General features: G+C 44.2%; 1 protein-coding gene across 1 annotated transcript; it reads right to left on the bottom strand.

Annotated features, from left to right (window-relative positions):
• Positions 1–14,284: 14,284 nt before the first annotated feature.
• Positions 14,285–15,179, bottom strand: LOC123095183 (expansin-A19-like). The gene is made up of 2 exons (XM_044516989.1): positions 15,050–15,179; positions 14,285–14,916 (listed from the first exon to the last, which is right to left on the bottom strand). The coding sequence occupies exons 1-2, from the start codon at positions 15,177–15,179 to the stop codon at positions 14,285–14,287; spliced, it is 762 nt and encodes a 253-aa protein (XP_044372924.1).
• Between the last annotated feature and the right edge of the window lie 1,620 nt (positions 15,180–16,799).

Below are 16,799 nucleotides of genomic sequence, written 5' to 3'. Positions count from 1 at the left end.
GAATCTATAGAAAAAATTCCTAAAGATTTTTTGCACCCTATTTTGGAGGAAAATATTTGTCCATTCCAACCTCGTCATCAAATTCCTTGTTTTGTCTGTTTTGTGAAACATTCTTTGACCCAAATTACCATGTATTTCTAATCCTATTGGAGTCAGGAGGATGTGTCCCTCCAACCTCATTATCGTCCTATTTCAGCATTACAATAGTACCAACACTTATTTTTATAAAAGGCGGTGCTTGTTTAGCCTTAAATGCCCTCAAAAGTGAGCTAAGACCACATTTATTTGAATTTTGGTATGTTAATATAGTATAAACCCATTTTTAGGAATCTAACCCAACATTTATAAACACCTTTGTGGATATAATATGAGCTCATGTTTGTAGATGCTTCTTGTCAGAATCACAGTTCTGAATCTGATTGGAATCCATATGATTGGATCACAAATTTTAGGGTAAGCACTATTAGGATCTTAAATCTATTAATTGGAATTGTGTAATCAACTAGGCAGTTTGGATAGTGAAGTTCTAAAATTGCAAATCGCACAACTACTCCATGATGAAATTAATTAGGGCATTACAATTCTTGTGGTGAAGGACATTCCAAGTACTTAGCCAATTGGCACTGATAGGAGATTTCAGTTAGATATTCTCTTCGAGAGATTTCCGTTAAATCTTAAGCCATGATGAACATCTGAGAAAGCATGATATACATGATTCAGTGCCAGATCAACTTTTTCCATATATCTTTTGCGATAAAGGAGTAGCAGATCAGCTAATAGGAAGGTTGTGTTACATCATAATGCCATGAAACCATGCATCTTTTGAACAATATGTATCTATCATTTGAAAATTCATATCCAAATTAAAGTTGGTTTACTCACTGGTGCAAAAAACATAAATTTTGTTGTTAACATAGCATGCTAGGAGATAAATGGTGAAACTATTATTCACTATATTGTTATAGTGAAAGCAATGAGTGATTAGCGGTTACCCGTAGTAACCCCGATGCAAATGATATTAGCGAAGGTGTGCACAGAGGCCATGTAGGGAAGGTCATTGTATGCCGATAAGATTGACACTTTTACGTTTTTTGAATAGGTTCAGTTGTCCCGAAGGAGCGCGACCTAGTAATACATTAGGAAGGAGACCAGGGAGGATCTGGCGCCGGCAATGACTCGTATGTGAATCCCCATCACCCTCTCCAAACTTGCTTTCCTCAATGACCATCCAAGTCATATGTTCCTCCTCGGACTTGACCCTAGGCTCCATGCTCACGTCTTTGAGCTCTAGTGTCCCCTTTTGATCTCATTCAAGTGAGTGTATGGTGTACATGCCCCGGGGGAGGGGGGTTACATAGGTTAGGGGTCACTTAAAAATGATGGTGGCAAATGGGAAGGGTACATTGGTAAAACTTGGTCCACTAGTCCACGATGGACTAGCCAAAAGGAGATGGTTAATGGTCCATAGTGAGCCACCTCTCTCGTCCCTGTCGTAATGGACTTTGGCTATATGTGCCTATTGTGGGCTTGTGACCTTTTTTTAACTTGACTCTTCAGTCAACTTTATCTCCTTATTTCCTGTTCTGCTTTGACTTGTTGACCATGCAAACTTGCTTCGAATTTTGTTGAATTGCCATGTAGGACTAGATGGGACCCCAGATATAATTATCTATTCCTAAACTACAATACATAAATTTTTGTTTACGCCTCTTGAAATGATGTATTATCTCTCCTCAATGCAATTAATCAAGGCATACTTGTCTCGACTTATAAATTTCTTATCGTGAAGAACATGTTCCAAGTGCTTACCAATTCATATGAAAAGAGTTGGAAGAAAACGGCGTGCTTTACCTTTTTTTTACAAAGAACCATCCCAAACATCTTTACAATGTGGGTGGGAAGCTAATAAACAAGATTAGTTAGTGAAAGGGAGTTTGGAGCTGCGACTCATTTGGCCAGATCTTTTTTCACCATTAATTGAATGGTCGAGGTATATAGTGGTACTCGTGGAATATGATTCCTTTGGTCCACTATCAACGCGAGTGTCCCCACACTCGGTGCCAGCTATGAGGGTGTTTCTCAAAGTACCTAACAACAGTACAATATTCACATGGATATTTGTTTGGTGGGGATATTTGTTTGGTGGTGGGACATTCTTAGGTTACCGGATGGACACAAGGCGCATATTTTACCTAGGTTCGAGCCTTCACTAGTCAAGTAATCACCATACTCCTGCTTATATAGGATTACATCAAGATGATGTTACAATGGATGAGAAAATAGTGCTCCCGACGAGTTAGATGTCAACTCGCGTGAGTTCTATGTGGATGGTCTGGGTGGGGTACCCCGATTGGATCTACTAGTTGATGAGGACATCAATACCATTGTTACACCCACAGCCCCTGCTGCTATACATACTGGACCAATTACTAGAGCTCGCGCACGCCAACTAAATTACCAGGTACTTTCGTTTCTTGGTAATGATTCTAATGTTCATGAGAATATGATGTTGCCTAAATTGGATACATTTGTTTTGCTTACAAATGAAGGGCCTAGCTTGGAGAAGGATGAACAATTGAGCAAGAACAAGCATGGAGATGATGGCATGCGCAAGGGGAACAAGAACGGAGTTACAACTGATGATTTCAGGTCTTTGAAGCCACCATAACGAGTGCATGAAGCCTTGGACGAAATATACAAGATGTCACTTCATAAATTTCGTCCAGAGGCTATTATAGGTGCTGCGTCACCTTTTTATTGGGCCAGGCCCATGTAATTTCGAAATACATAAGTATAGGCTATTTTTAGAGTCTGTATGTGTGGGATAACAAGAGATAGGGTTGATTTTGGACCCCTCCACCAAGTGCCACGAAGTTCCCCCTCTCTTCCTCCATATATACAGCCCTTAGGGCACCGTTTAGACTTTAGGTTTTGTTTAGATTAAAGTTCGCCATAGCTGCAACTTCGCGTACTTCGTTTGTGTTCAACGACCAGACAAAGGCGTCACAGAACCCCACCTTGATCAATAAAGCTTTCATCTTATATTCGCAATATCCAGATTGTAATCTCAGTTTCTTGCTTGTTCTTCGTTTGCTCGCAGGAAACAAACCCTCGTGGTCAGGTTGATCGTGCTCCGGCATGGTCAATAACCTCTCGGAGTTGGTTTAGCGATTGCTAAGGCGCGATGTCCTCACACGTTCGTAGTCGGATCGTCAAAGTCGACTTCCATCAAAGCGAAATCCATCATCTCATCGAAAGACGGGACACCTTTGCCTCTATCAAGTGGTATCAGAGCTCCAGGTTGCTCGGTGCGATTTTATAGTTTTTCGTAGTTTAGATCGAGTCTGTTTTTAATACCTATAGTCCACAAAAAAAGCCACAAAAAAATTAGGGTTAGTTCATCATATCCAAACCAATCTGAGCCTTTGCATAATCTTTTTAGAGTTTTGCTTTGTTGAATTTGCAGTTGCATCGCCGTGTCCAGTTGCTGGTCTTAGCGTCTAGTCTTTTAGAGTTTCGAGTTCTGGTCATAAGTTGTCACGCCGCCACCGCACCATCATCATCGCCCCTGCCACCTACCACCACCGCTCCGAATCCGTGTCCATATACCACCACCGATCCATATCCATATACTACCACCGCTACCACCACCGCTGCCATATACCACCACCATATATCCACCACCAATCCGGGTTCCTTGCATATTAGGTTTGTTTTCGAGATTCATCTAGTTTCCGATTCGTGTTTCCTTGCCGGAGTAGGTTTCGGAAAAAAAGAGTCCGGAAACCACCCTCCGTTTAGGCCCAAATTTTTCCAAAAGCGCAGTTGACAAAAAAAATTCTGGCTATCCTATTTTTATGTGTTTCTAAGCGTATTGAGACAGTCACCGTTATAGGAAGTTTTTTTGACCCGTTTCTAGTTTTTGGGTCCAGGCAGTCGGAAAAAAAAGAAAAATTGGTCGAAAAAATTTCGTGCCCATCCTGTCAGTTTGACCTGGGAAGAGTTTTGAGACACTCGCCATTATAGTGATTTTTCGCAAAAAAAAAGCAGCGCAAAAAAAAGGCAGCGCAAAAAAAAGGAGCGAATTTTTTTTCCAGAGTGTGCTTTTCCCTTGTTTACCTGCAGCGCCGTGATTTTGTTAGTGTTATAGGCTCGCGTCTCTAGCACGGTCTAGCCTAGGACCAGCATAGTACCGTCGTTGAGCGTTTATTCAACTTTGCATCTCTGAATTGATTATTGTTGACCTTTTTTGCTACCATATTATAAGCCTTCCTAGCTCCACATACATCTACGTCGTACGTTTGACTCTCCCTGGTAATCGCTCCATCCAAGCTTTGAGAGTTTTGACTACAACGGTTGCCGATCACCACCTACTGTTGGGTAAGAACTGGTAAGAATTTGAGATTTGCTTGACGGGTTTGTGATACACCACCACCACTTCTTAGTTGTATGTAGGATCATATTCTTGTGTGTTTCTCTTTGCTGCTATCCATGGTAGGATCATAATCCGATGAGACTGATTGGAGAACCTGACGAACAAACAGCTACATGATAAATTTCAGCAAATGATGAGTGGACAGGTGCAAGATGTGCTAAACAGATTTGACGAGGCCATGGAGAAGATAGATGGCATTGAGAAGACGTTCAAAACAAAGCTTGATAGAAAGTTTAATGAATTGCTCGCGCGTTTTTCACAACCACCGCCGGCTGCACCTATCGCACCTCTGCAACAACAACAACAACGCCTCCTTCCGAATCAGTATGGACGAGCGAAGCGTGTTCTTGTTGAGGATGGCCAAACTTCTGGTGCTGCTGTTCATGTTGTTGATGCTTCTTTGGCTCCTACTACTGCTGCTGCTGGTACCCAGGAGGATGATGAGTATGCGGGCGATTATGAGGATGAGGTTGATCAAAATCAGAACTACGTGCAGCCACCAGCACCACCACCAGCAGGTCGACCTCAGGTATATATTCGTAATGGTAGGACTGCACCACCACCTCAGGTACGAGATGATGTCCATATTCCTAAACTGAAATTGAATATTTCACCATTTGAGGGTAGATATGTTCCTGATATATATCTTACTTGGGAGTTAGAAACTGAACAACGTTTTACATGTTTACAATATCCCGAGGAGAGACGAGTTGCTGCTACTGTTTGTGCTTTCACTTGTTTTGCATGTGTATGGTGGTCTGAAGATTGTGGATTATATCCTATTCCAGCTACTTGGGCTACTTTGGAAACTGCTATGCATACTCGTTGGGTTCCACCATATTATCAACGTGAATTGCTTCAAAAATTGCAGCGTTTAAGACAAGGAAAAAATTCTGTAGAAGAATATTATCAGGAATTACAAACTGGCATGATTAGATGTGGTATTGTTGAGGAGAATGAAGCTATGCTTGCATGTTTTACGGGTGGATTAAATAGAGAGATTCAGACCATTCTAGAGTATAAGGAGTATACTAATATCACTCGTTTATTCCATCTTGCTTGTAAAGCTGAACGTGAAGTGCAGGATCGACAAGCAATGGCGCGCACTAACTTTTCTGTAGGTCGACCTTCCTCATGGACACCGCGTGCATCTTCTACTTCCACTGCACCAGCAAATCCATCAGGTGCCATATCCAGCCGTGATACAAGAAAGCAGGCACAACCACCATCATCTGCCAAGAACGCACCTGTCGGGCCTGCACAGAGCTCTTCTTCTTCCATGGGATCAACAGGGACATAAGTGATATTATTTGTCGTCGTTGTAAGGGAAGAGGTCATTATGCGCGAGAATGCAAATCTCAGTGTGTGATGATTGCTACTGAGGATGGTGGGTATGAGTCCGCTAGTGACTATGATGAGGAGACTTTGGCTCTTATTACACGTGAAGAACATGGTGGAGAAGATTCTGATTATGAGACGCAATACATGGCTCCTGAAGACGCTGACAGGTATGAATGTTTAGTTGCTCAATGTGTTTTGAGTGTGCAGGTCACACAAGCTGAGCAAAATCAGAGGCACAATTTGTTCCATACCAAGGGACTTGTGAAGGAACGTTCTGTGCGCGTCATCATAGACGGAGGGGGCTGCAACAACTTGGCTAGCATGGAGATGGTGGAGAAGCTTTCTCTCACCACAAGACCACATCCACATCCTTACTACATCCAATGGTTCAGCAATAGCGGCAAGGTTAAGGTAACACGTACTGTTCGTGTGCATTTTAGTATCTCTACATATGTTGATTATGTTGATTGTGATGTGGTACCTATGCAAGCATGTTCCTTATTACTTGGTAGACCATGGCAATTTGATAAAAATTCTGTACACCATGGTAGAAACAATCATTATACTCTTGTTCATAAGGATAAAAATATTACTTTGCTTCCTATGACTCCTTGAAAGATGATATTAATAGAGCTAATAAAGCAAAACAGGAGAAGAATAAGAGTGAAAATCAGATTGTGGCAAAAGAATTTGAGCAACAAATGAAGCCTAATAATAAACCATCTAGTGTTGCTTCTGAAATTAAATTGAAAAGTGCATGTTTATTTGTCACCAAATCTGATATTGATGAGCTAGATTTCAGCAAATCTGTTTGCTATGCTTTTGTGTGCAAAGAGGCATTATTTTCATTCGAGGACGTGCCTTCCTCTTTGCCTCCTGCTGTCACTAACATTTTGCAGGAGTTCATTGAAGTCTTTCCACAAGACGTGCCACCGGAATTACCGCCTATTCGAGGGATTGAGCATCAGATTGACTTAATTCTCGGTGCTTCACTACCAAACCGTGCACCATACCGTACCAATCCAGAGGAGACGAAGGAGATTATGCGTCAAGTACAAGAGCTTCTCGACAAAGGTTATATACGCGAATCCCTTAGTGCTTGTGTTGTTCCTATTATTCTAGTGCCGAAAAAGGATGGTACATCACGTATGTGTGTTGATTGTAGAGGCATTAATAATATTACTATTCGTTATCGTCATCCTATTCCTAGGCTAGATGATATGCTTGATGAATTGAGTGGCTCTACAATATTCTCCAAAGTTGATTTGCGTAGTGGATACCATCAAATTCATATGAAATTGGGAGATGAATGGAAAACATCATTTAAAACTAAGTTTGGATTATATGAGTGGTTAGTCATGCCTTTTGGGTTAACTAATGCACCCAGTACTTTCATGAGATTAATGAACGAAGTTTTACGTGCTTTCATTGGATGATTTGTGGTAGTTTACTTTGATGACATATTGATTTATAGCAGATCTTTGGAAGAACATTTGGAACATTTACGTGCTGTTTTTATTGCTCTACGTGATGCACGTTTGTTTGGTAACCTTGGGAAGTGCACCTTTTGCACCGACCGAGTATCTTTTCTTGGCTATGTTGTTACTCCACAGGGAATTGAAGTTGATAAAGCCAAGATTGAAGCTATTGAGAGTTGGCCGCAGCCCAAAACGGTCACACAAGTGAGGAGTTTTCTTGGCCTCGCTGGATTCTATAGGCGTTTTGTGAGAGATTTCAGCACCATTGCTGCACCTCTCAATGAGCTTACAAAGAAAGATGTGCCTTTTCTGTGGAGTACCGCATAGGAAGAAGCCTTCACGGTATTGAAAGATAAGTTAACACATGCTCCTTTACTCCAACTTCCTGATTTTAATAAGACTTTTGAGCTTGAATGTGATGCTAGTGGAATTGGATTAGGAGGTGTGTTATTACAAGATGGCAAACCTGTTGCATACTTTTCTGAAAAATTGAGTGGGCCTAGTCTGAATTATTCTACTTATGATAAAGAATTATATGCTCTTGTTCGGACTTTAGAAACATGGCAACATTATTTATGGCCCAAAGAATTTGTTATATATTCTGATCATGAATCTTTGAAACATATTAAAAGTCAAGCTAAACTGAATCGTAGACATGCTAAATGGGTTGAATTCATTGAGACTTTCCCTTATGTCATTAAACACAAGAAGGGAAAAGAAAATGTTATTGCTGATGCATTGTCTCGTCGCTATACTATGCTTTCACAACTTGACTTCAAAATATTTGGTTTGGAGACCATCAAAGATCAATATGTGCATGATGCTAATTTTAAAGATGTAATGCAGAATTGTAAAGAAGGAAGAATGTGGAACAAGTTTGTCGTTAACAATGGATTTGTGTTTCGTGCTAACAAGCTATGCATTCCAGCTAGCTCCGTTCGTCTTTTGTTGTTGCAGGAGGCACATGGAGGAGGGCGTGAAGAAGACGGAGGACATACTTGCTACACATTTCTTTTGGCCAAAGATGAGACGGGATGTTGAGAGTTTTATTGCTCGCTGCACTACATGTCAAAAAGCTAAGTCACGACTCAATCCTCATGGTTTATATATTCCTTTGCATGTACCTAGTGTTCCTTGGGAGGATATATCTATGGACTTTGTTTTAGGATTACCTCGAACAAAAAAGGGGAGGGTTAGCATATTTGTTGTCGTGGATAGATTCTCGAAAATGGCACACTTTATACCATGTCATAAAAGCGATGATGTTGTTAATGTTGCTGATTTGTTCTTTCGTGAAATTATTCGCTTGCATGGTGTGCCAAATACTATTGTTTCAGATCGTGATACTAAATTTCTTAGCCACTTTTGGAGATGTTTATGGGCTAAGTTGGGGACTAAACTGCTTTTTAGTACTACTTGTCACCCCCAAACTGATGGACAAACTGAAGTAGTCAATAGAACATTGTCTACTATGCTTAGGGCTGTTTTGAAGAGTAATAAGAAAATGTGGGAGGAATGCTTGCCTCATATTGAATTTTCTTATAATCGTCCATTGCATTCTACTACTAAGATGTGCCCTTTTGAAGTTGTGTATGGTTTCCTACCTCGTGCACCTATTGATTTGTTGCCTCTTCCATCTTCGGAGAAGGTTAATTTTGATGCTAAACAACATGCTGAATTGATTTTAAAAATGCATGAGTTAACTAAGGAAAACATTGAGCGTATGAATGCCAAATATAAAATTGCTGGAGATAAGGGTAGAAAACATGTTGTGTTTGCACCTGGAGATCTTGTTTGGTTACATTTGCGTAAGGATAGATTTTCTGATTTGCGCAAATCAAAGCTCATGCCACGTGATGATGGTCCCTTTAAGGTGTTAGAGAAAATAAATGATAATGCATATAGACTTGAGCTGCCTGCAGATTTTGGGATTAGTCCCACTTTTAACATTGCAGATTTGAAGCCTTATTTGGGTGAGGAAGATGAGCTTCCGTCGAGGACGACTTTATTTCAAGAAGGGAAGGATGATGAGGACATCAATACCATTGTTACACCCACAACCCCTGCTGCTATACATACTGGACCAATTACTAGAGCTCGCACACTCCAACTAAATTACCAGGTACTTTCGTTTCTTGGTAATGATTCTAATGTTCATGAGAATATGATGCTGCCTAAATTAGATACATTTATTTTGCTTACAAATGAAGGGCCTAGCTTGGAAAAGGATGAACATTGGAGCAAGGACAAGCATGAAGATGATGGCATGCGCAAGGGGAACAAGAACGGAGTTACAAGTGATGATTTCAGGTCTTTGAAGTCACCATAACGAGTGCATGAAGCCTTGGACGAAATATACAAGATGTCACTTCATAAATTTCGTCCAGAGGCTATTATAGGTGTTGCGTCACTTTTTTATTGGGCCAGGCCCATGCAATTTCGAAATACATAAGTATAAGATATTTTTAGAGTCCGTATGTGTGGGGAAACAAGAGATAGGGTTGATTTCGGACCCCTCCACCAAGGGCCACGAAATTCCCCCTCTCTTCCTCCATATATACAGCCCTTAGGGCACCGTTTAGACTTTGGGTTTTGTTTAAATTAAAGTTTGCCATAGCTGCAACTTCGCGTACTTCTTTTGTGTTCAACGACCAGACAAAGGCGTCACAGAACCCTACCTTGATCAATAAAGCTTTCATCTTATATTCGCAATATCCAGATTGCAATCTCAGTTTCTTGCTTGTTCTTCGTTTGCTCACAGGAAACAGACCCCCGTGGTCAGGTTGGTCGTGCTCCGGCGTGGTCAATAACCTCTCGGGGTTGGTTTAGCGATTGGTAAGGCGCGACGTCCTCGCACGTTTGTAGTCTGATCGTCAAAGTCGACTTCCACCAAAGGGAAATCCATCATCTCATCGAAAGACGGGACACCTTTGCCTCTATGACTAGTGATCAAGTCTAGGTCTTTGTGAGATGTTTAGAATGTCTTTTGTCTTGAGTAGGTGCATTATATAAGGGTGTACGTAGGTGCCCATCATCCCTTCATCTTAATATTCTTGTCTTGGCAGTCACGGAGTCCTCCTTTGGTACTAGCCGGGCTCCTCATGAAGGAACTAGGGGTGACATTATACCTGGCCATGGGAAGCCCGGCCCGGCCGGCCCGGCCTGAAAAAGCCCGACCCGGCCCGGCCCGACGCTGCCCCCAGGCCTGGCTGGGGCCTAGATTTTGAGCCCGAAGGGGCCCATCGTTTTTACGTTTTTTGAAGGTCGAGCCGGGCCGGCCTGAAGCCCGGCGGGTTTTTACATGTTCGGGCCAGGCTCGGGCCCAGAAAACAGGCCCGATGGCCGGGCCAGGCCGGGCCTAGGCCTGGGTTTTTGCGTCGGGCTTGGCTAGGCCTAGCCTGAAGCCCGGTCCGGCCCGAGGTATGGCCAGGTATAGGTGACATGTTTGAGCGAGCAGTTGCACATGCATGTCCCTTCGTCCAACATTACACACATGGAGGAAAATATGTCACAAAATACATATGTGCAGCACAAGAATATAATGAAACCACTTACCCTCGCACAAGGACCAACTGGCAAGTTGGGAATATTTTTCCCATGGAAATAATCATATTAACTTCATGGGTATTTTGGTTGAGATACATGAAATTGCTTGACAATGCTGAGCGAACCTTCCGTTGATGGAAGTAATACGGCAAGCATGATCTAAGCCATGGTTGGCCTTGCCATACAAGAATCACGTTGACTTGGCCTCGGCTAATAGTTTAGGCTAGGGATTTTTAGTCCTCAAATGGGTGGCGTTCGGGCGGATCTCGGTGCTCTTCCTTGAGTTGGTCTTATGGGCTCTGATCCTCCTCGAGTCCGTCTATCTGGACAGAATCAATGAAGTTCCAATGTATATTTCTGTTGTCTTCTTCGGATGACAAGGTTATGGTTTCTCGCCATGCATGCGTGATGGCGAGATCTGGTGTCAAGCACTTCAAAAAAGGTTCAAGGTTAGGGCACGTGCATAAAGACTTCCCGACTGCCATCGGCAAGGCCAGTTCGGCTTCATTAGGGAAGCGATAACAGCGGTGCGTCGATGGCTCGTTCTAGCGGCGATCGTGAATGTTTTGTGGTCCATGGACTTAGATGTAATTTTTATTAGGTTTGGGTGTTTTCTATAACTGATGAACTTTTGTAATAGAGTCAGGGAAAAATGAAGTTTGGAGACCTATTGAGCAACATACAACCATCTTTTATATTTACATTTTAACTTTCATGTTTTATTTGGTTCATGAAGGGACCGCTTAGGATCCTTTTTATTACATGGAGCGCATGCGTTTCTCTCATATTTTAATTCATGGTCCCTTTGTGAACATGCAACCATGCTACTCATTTCGAGGTTTTAACATGCTGTCTGTGGAAGTGCAGCTGGGCGCGGTGATCAGCCCCGTTTGCCAGCTGGAGATCGCCGAAGAAGAAGAACAAGCTCAGCCGCGACGCCTCTTCCGCAGCAGCACCCCTCCACTGGTGGCTGCTTCGCTTGCCCGCCGGCCGTCAAAACCCCCCAAGGCCCCCCCCCCCCCCCCGGCGCCAACTCGCCACAGCGCTCGTCAGGCTGCCAACCCTTCCACCGTGTCGGTGGCCCAACGTGTGTCCCTCCGCATCGTCAAGGAGTTCGGTCTGCTGGGACCAAAAGAGAAGATGACGACCAAGGTAGCTGAGGTCCTCCTGCGATGCTTCGACGAGCCGCTCACCGAGGTCGACATTGCGGTCATTGCCAAGCTGACGCGCCTGGACGCCGACGCCCTGAAGATCGCGGCCGGCATGGCTGGACCCGATGGAGCTGCTGAGGAGGCCGTAGTTTAGTTATGTTAGTTCCAGTTGTTTTCCCGCTCCGGTGGCGGCCGACGATGAGTTGGCTTGAGTTAGGTTTGCTTTCAATCTGTAGTGCTAGTACAACATGGTTAGCTCGACGCCGGTGTGTTCTGGGGCCTATTGGTGTTCGTCGGCGTGCCCTTGTTAGAGAGGTGGTGTATTGCTTGGGCCCGAGGCCAATTAGTGATTTTTAGTTATCGGGGCTACACAAGTTTCCCCCATGAATGACAAACTTGTCCCGATCATGTGCTGGAATGTGCGCGGGCTCAACCACCCCGCGAAGCGCGCCTTTATCTGTGAAGTCGCCGCAGCAAATCGAGTAGCGATCCTGTGTTTACAAGAAACAAAAATCGACGCCTAGTCTCCTAGCCTAGTCCGGGAAATTGGCGGCTCCTCGCTGACTGACTGCATCGCCCTCCCGGCGATCGGCACCAGTGGCGGAGCAGCAATTCTTTGGAACAAAGACCTTGCCACTGTCACCTCCCACGCCATTGGCGCGTTCGCCATCACGACACAAGAAAAAAGAACTCAGTGAAGGAAAATGCAAAGTCACATGGCCTGCAGTGTGCTCTCCTATTGAAAATGGTGGGTTAGAAATCTTGGACCTAAATCGCTTCAGTAGAGCGCTACGACTGCGGTGGATTTCGCTGTCCTGGACCAGTCCGGACAGACCATGGTTTGGCATGCAATTGCCATACGATGAGGGAGACCGAGCTCTGTTCAATGCCTCAACCTCGGTCACGCTGGGCAATGGCGAGAAGGCCTCCTTCTGGCACTGCTCATGGACATGCTCGGGCAACCTGAAGACAGCCTTTCCCACTCTCTTCAGACACTCAAGAAGGAAGAACCATTCGTTCAAACAAGCCTTGACCAATGACACATGGATACAAGACCTCGCCCATGGAGACACTCAACACCTTTGGGCCGAAACAATCAGGTTGCATAGGTGGATCCAAGTTGCTGATATTCGCCTTCAAGAACACGGAATCGACACCATCAAATGGAAGCATGAAGCGTCAGGAATATACACTGCTAGCTCTGCCTATAAGGCGCAATTTCAAGGCCTCGTCAAGTCTGACTTGAAGAACATGATCTGGAACACTTGGGCACCTGCTAAGATGAAGATCTTCACATGGTTACTACTCAAAAACAGAATATGGTGCAATGACCATCTCCAACATAAAGGATGGCCAAATGAGTATTTCTGCCAGCTGTGCGTCCAAAGCTTGGAATCCTCCATGCATTTGTTCTGGCAGTGCCCACTGTCGCTTGAGGTCTGGACGAATGCGGCGGACGAATATGGCTGCAGCTCACTCCACCCGTTGCAGTGGCAAAACAGGACCAAGCCGACGGCCGTCGTTGCTGCAATGATCGATGCAGCGCGGCCTGAACACAAGAAGGCCCTCAAGACCACCATCATCCTCATCCTCTCCGAGCTTTGGAAGGCAAGAAACGAGAGCACCTTCAGAGGCAAGATGGCAACGCAGGCAAGCATCACTGCAGCCATCCAACGAACATTAGAATTTTGGCGCCAAGCGGGAGCAACATTTTTGGAGCACCCTTTCTGGGATCCTCCTGAGAGAATAGCCATAGCACCATAGCCGCTTCTTTTGCAATTCTTCTTTTTTATCTCCTTTGATCTTCGGATCAGAACCCACACTTGATGTTTTATCACTTGCTCCCTGCTATCTATCAATACAAGCCAGCAATCAGCTGGATCTTTCAAAAAAACATGCTCCCTCGACAAAGACTCATGTAAACATGCAGCCGTGCTACTCATGTGAAAAGAGAAGGTATCAAGGAGCATATTAAAATTGCTCAGTTTTATAGCACTCGACAAAGACTCTATTTGTCGATTTCCCATTGGAAAACACCTGACAAACACTCCGACACATAAAGAAGCATGTCAAGTGTTGCCAGCGACAAACACTCCGACGTGCTCTTGTCCGGTGGTAAATCCTTGAACATGTGGGGTTCCATATTTTTACAGTTCAATCTTCAATCTTTAGTGTAATGCCACTTGACCGAGGCTGAACAGTTAAAATAAATGAATCAAAGGAATAATCAAACGTATAGAAGAGAAATTACATTTACAGCGACACCTCGTCCACAATACTAGTAGTGTGCATATATGTCTGAAAATGAGTTGATAATACCAATAGTGTTTGTTTTAGTAGTCAAACTGGCGCCAGGTGGAGAAGGTTTGCCCGAACTGCCACCAGGCCGGCACGACGTCCTGGAAGACGAGGTACTGGCCGCCGGTGGAGGTGATGGCAAAGCTGAGCGCCTGCCCAACGAGCCCCGAGAGGCAGTGCCAGTTGGCACCCCAGTTCCTGGACATGGGGATCCATGCTGTGTTGGTCCCTTTCACCGACATGCTCTTGATCGACCCGCTCCCGCCAATGTTGGCCACGAGCACCAGCTCGAAGTAGTTGAAGCCGTTGATGGTGAACCGCACACCGCCCTGCCTCGAGCACTTGACCTGCTGGTAGAAGACGGGGATGATGCCGGCACGGTAGATGCCGATGTTCTCCCAGGCGGGCTGCGACATGTCGAAGTGGTGGCGGGGAGGGTTGCACCACCCACCGTTGTCGCTGGGGAGATCCCAGTTGGGAGGGCAGAAGTTGGTGGCGGACACGGTGATGGACGTGCCGGGCTTGCACATATCCGACTTGCTGGTGTCGCAGATAATGACATAGCACTGCCCGCACGATGCACCGTCATTGAATAGCGCCGTGCTCAGCGCCACGTTGTTGATCCCATACCCTGCAACGTACAGGTTCTCGTACCCACACGCGCCACCTGGATATTGCACATGCAAACACATTCAGACATGCACACGCGCATTGCATTGCATGCGTACCATAAATTGTAGTATTGGGAAAATTCATGGTGCCCGAGCAAGCCGGAATTAACGCTAGATTAGCGAGCTTACCCATTGTGTCGGAGCCGTCGGCGCCGCCGTAGAAGGTGGCGGTGGCCGGGATCCAGTTGGAATTGACCGGCGCGAGGCAGAACGCGAGAACTGCGGCAAACAGCTGCAGGAAGCGCATCCCAGCTGCCATCTTTCTGCTCGAGAGAGAGTCCCAGAAATAGGGAGAGATGATTGAGCTTCTGTCGCAGCTAGCTAGCTTGCTAGATGTTGTGGTGATCGAGAGTGGATTTGGAGGTGACGAATGATTGCGACAATGGTGGTGCTTAAATAGGATCTAGCTAGCATATGGGATCGAGAGAAATGATTGTCGTGTTAATTAACTAACATATGAGATCGCTGTTCCAACGATCGTATGGATGCAACCTCCACCGATTGACTTGCGCGCTCTAATCATTGAACGCAGGTCTGAATGTACGTATGGGATCTATAGAGCTTTCCTTAATTAAATACATTCAAAATGATAGGTTAACTGAAGGCTAATTTGACACTGTACCAGAGTTTGGCTAGTCTATACTATAAGTCTATAGCAGTAGCAGCTGAAACTAGCTCGCTTTTGTTGAGTGCGCACAAATGTTTCTTCAAGAGGCCTTTAATACTGAACTGGTTTGAAAAGGGTCGACCTACGTTTGTGATGTCTTATGTTTTCTGCTTGGCTAATTAGAAATTATCTGCAACCAGAAAATAAGGCGTCGAGTAGATGCAACCGTTTAATTAAAGGCATTTCGCACCAGAGAAGATGCAACCATTCATTTTTCTTGGCTACCTACATTCAGACCGTACAATTTCCAAAGACAAGAACAAGTAGCTGAAAGTGAAAGCCGGAATTTTGTTACTTTGGAATTCCCGCTAGCCACAACTAACTAAAACTGCCTCTAACTGCAAGCCCAACTCCCTCCAAATCCTTGCAGCAACCATTGAAGTAATCAAACAATATGCATGCATGCATTGCATCCTCTTGTTTGCTTCTTGTTCAAGGTCAAATGTCTACACCGACCTTGATTATTACTTGGTAACCAGCCTAATTGGTTTAGAGAAAACATGCATGATTACTTGATTAATGTACATCTCTCTCTTCAATAGTCGTATTATATGCGGGTTATTCTTTTCAGTTATCTTGTTTGAATTACACTCGGATTGCAGCATAAAAAACATGATAAGCACACCAAGCCATAAATGTATATGCACAATATTTCCTTAACACTTAATAATATTTGGGGATCAATCCTGGAGCTGAGTTTTGGAATGGATGTGTCTCTAGGGGTTTTAGGTATTCTGGGAAAGAATGGGGAGCAAAGGACAAGGCTCACATCATTGACATGCATGGTGCTTGGCTGCTTGCACCACTCTGGACAGAACTGTCACCTTATAGAGGGGTCAAATGGATGAACTCGGGGCTAAGATGATTTCTGGTGGTGTCCTATGATGCATAGAAGATCACCAACAAGTATATCAAGGCAAATGGCTAAGCCTAGATTTATGAGACCATTTTGGAACGCCTAGGACATGAAGTTTAATATTATTCAAGGCAAAATATTGAACTATGGTACCTCATCTTTTGCATATTTGGTATACGCATGACCATGAGATACCAAGTGAATTTTCTTGGATTTTTCTAGGCAGAAAAAGGGGCTCCATCACAAAAGGGTTTAAATTGAGAGTTTGTTTTAAAAGAAAAAGAAATGTTTTCTCAACTATCGTGGGCTAGGGCAAAATATATATGAAGTATCTTGGGACAGAGAAGATTTACCTT

Source organism: Triticum aestivum, chromosome 4B, assembly GCF_018294505.1.
Source record: "Triticum aestivum cultivar Chinese Spring chromosome 4B, IWGSC CS RefSeq v2.1, whole genome shotgun sequence".
Taxonomy (NCBI): Eukaryota; Viridiplantae; Streptophyta; class Magnoliopsida; order Poales; family Poaceae; genus Triticum; species Triticum aestivum.
The sequence above is the reverse complement of the archived record's forward strand: the minus strand, read 5'-3'. Positions and strand labels throughout refer to the sequence as shown.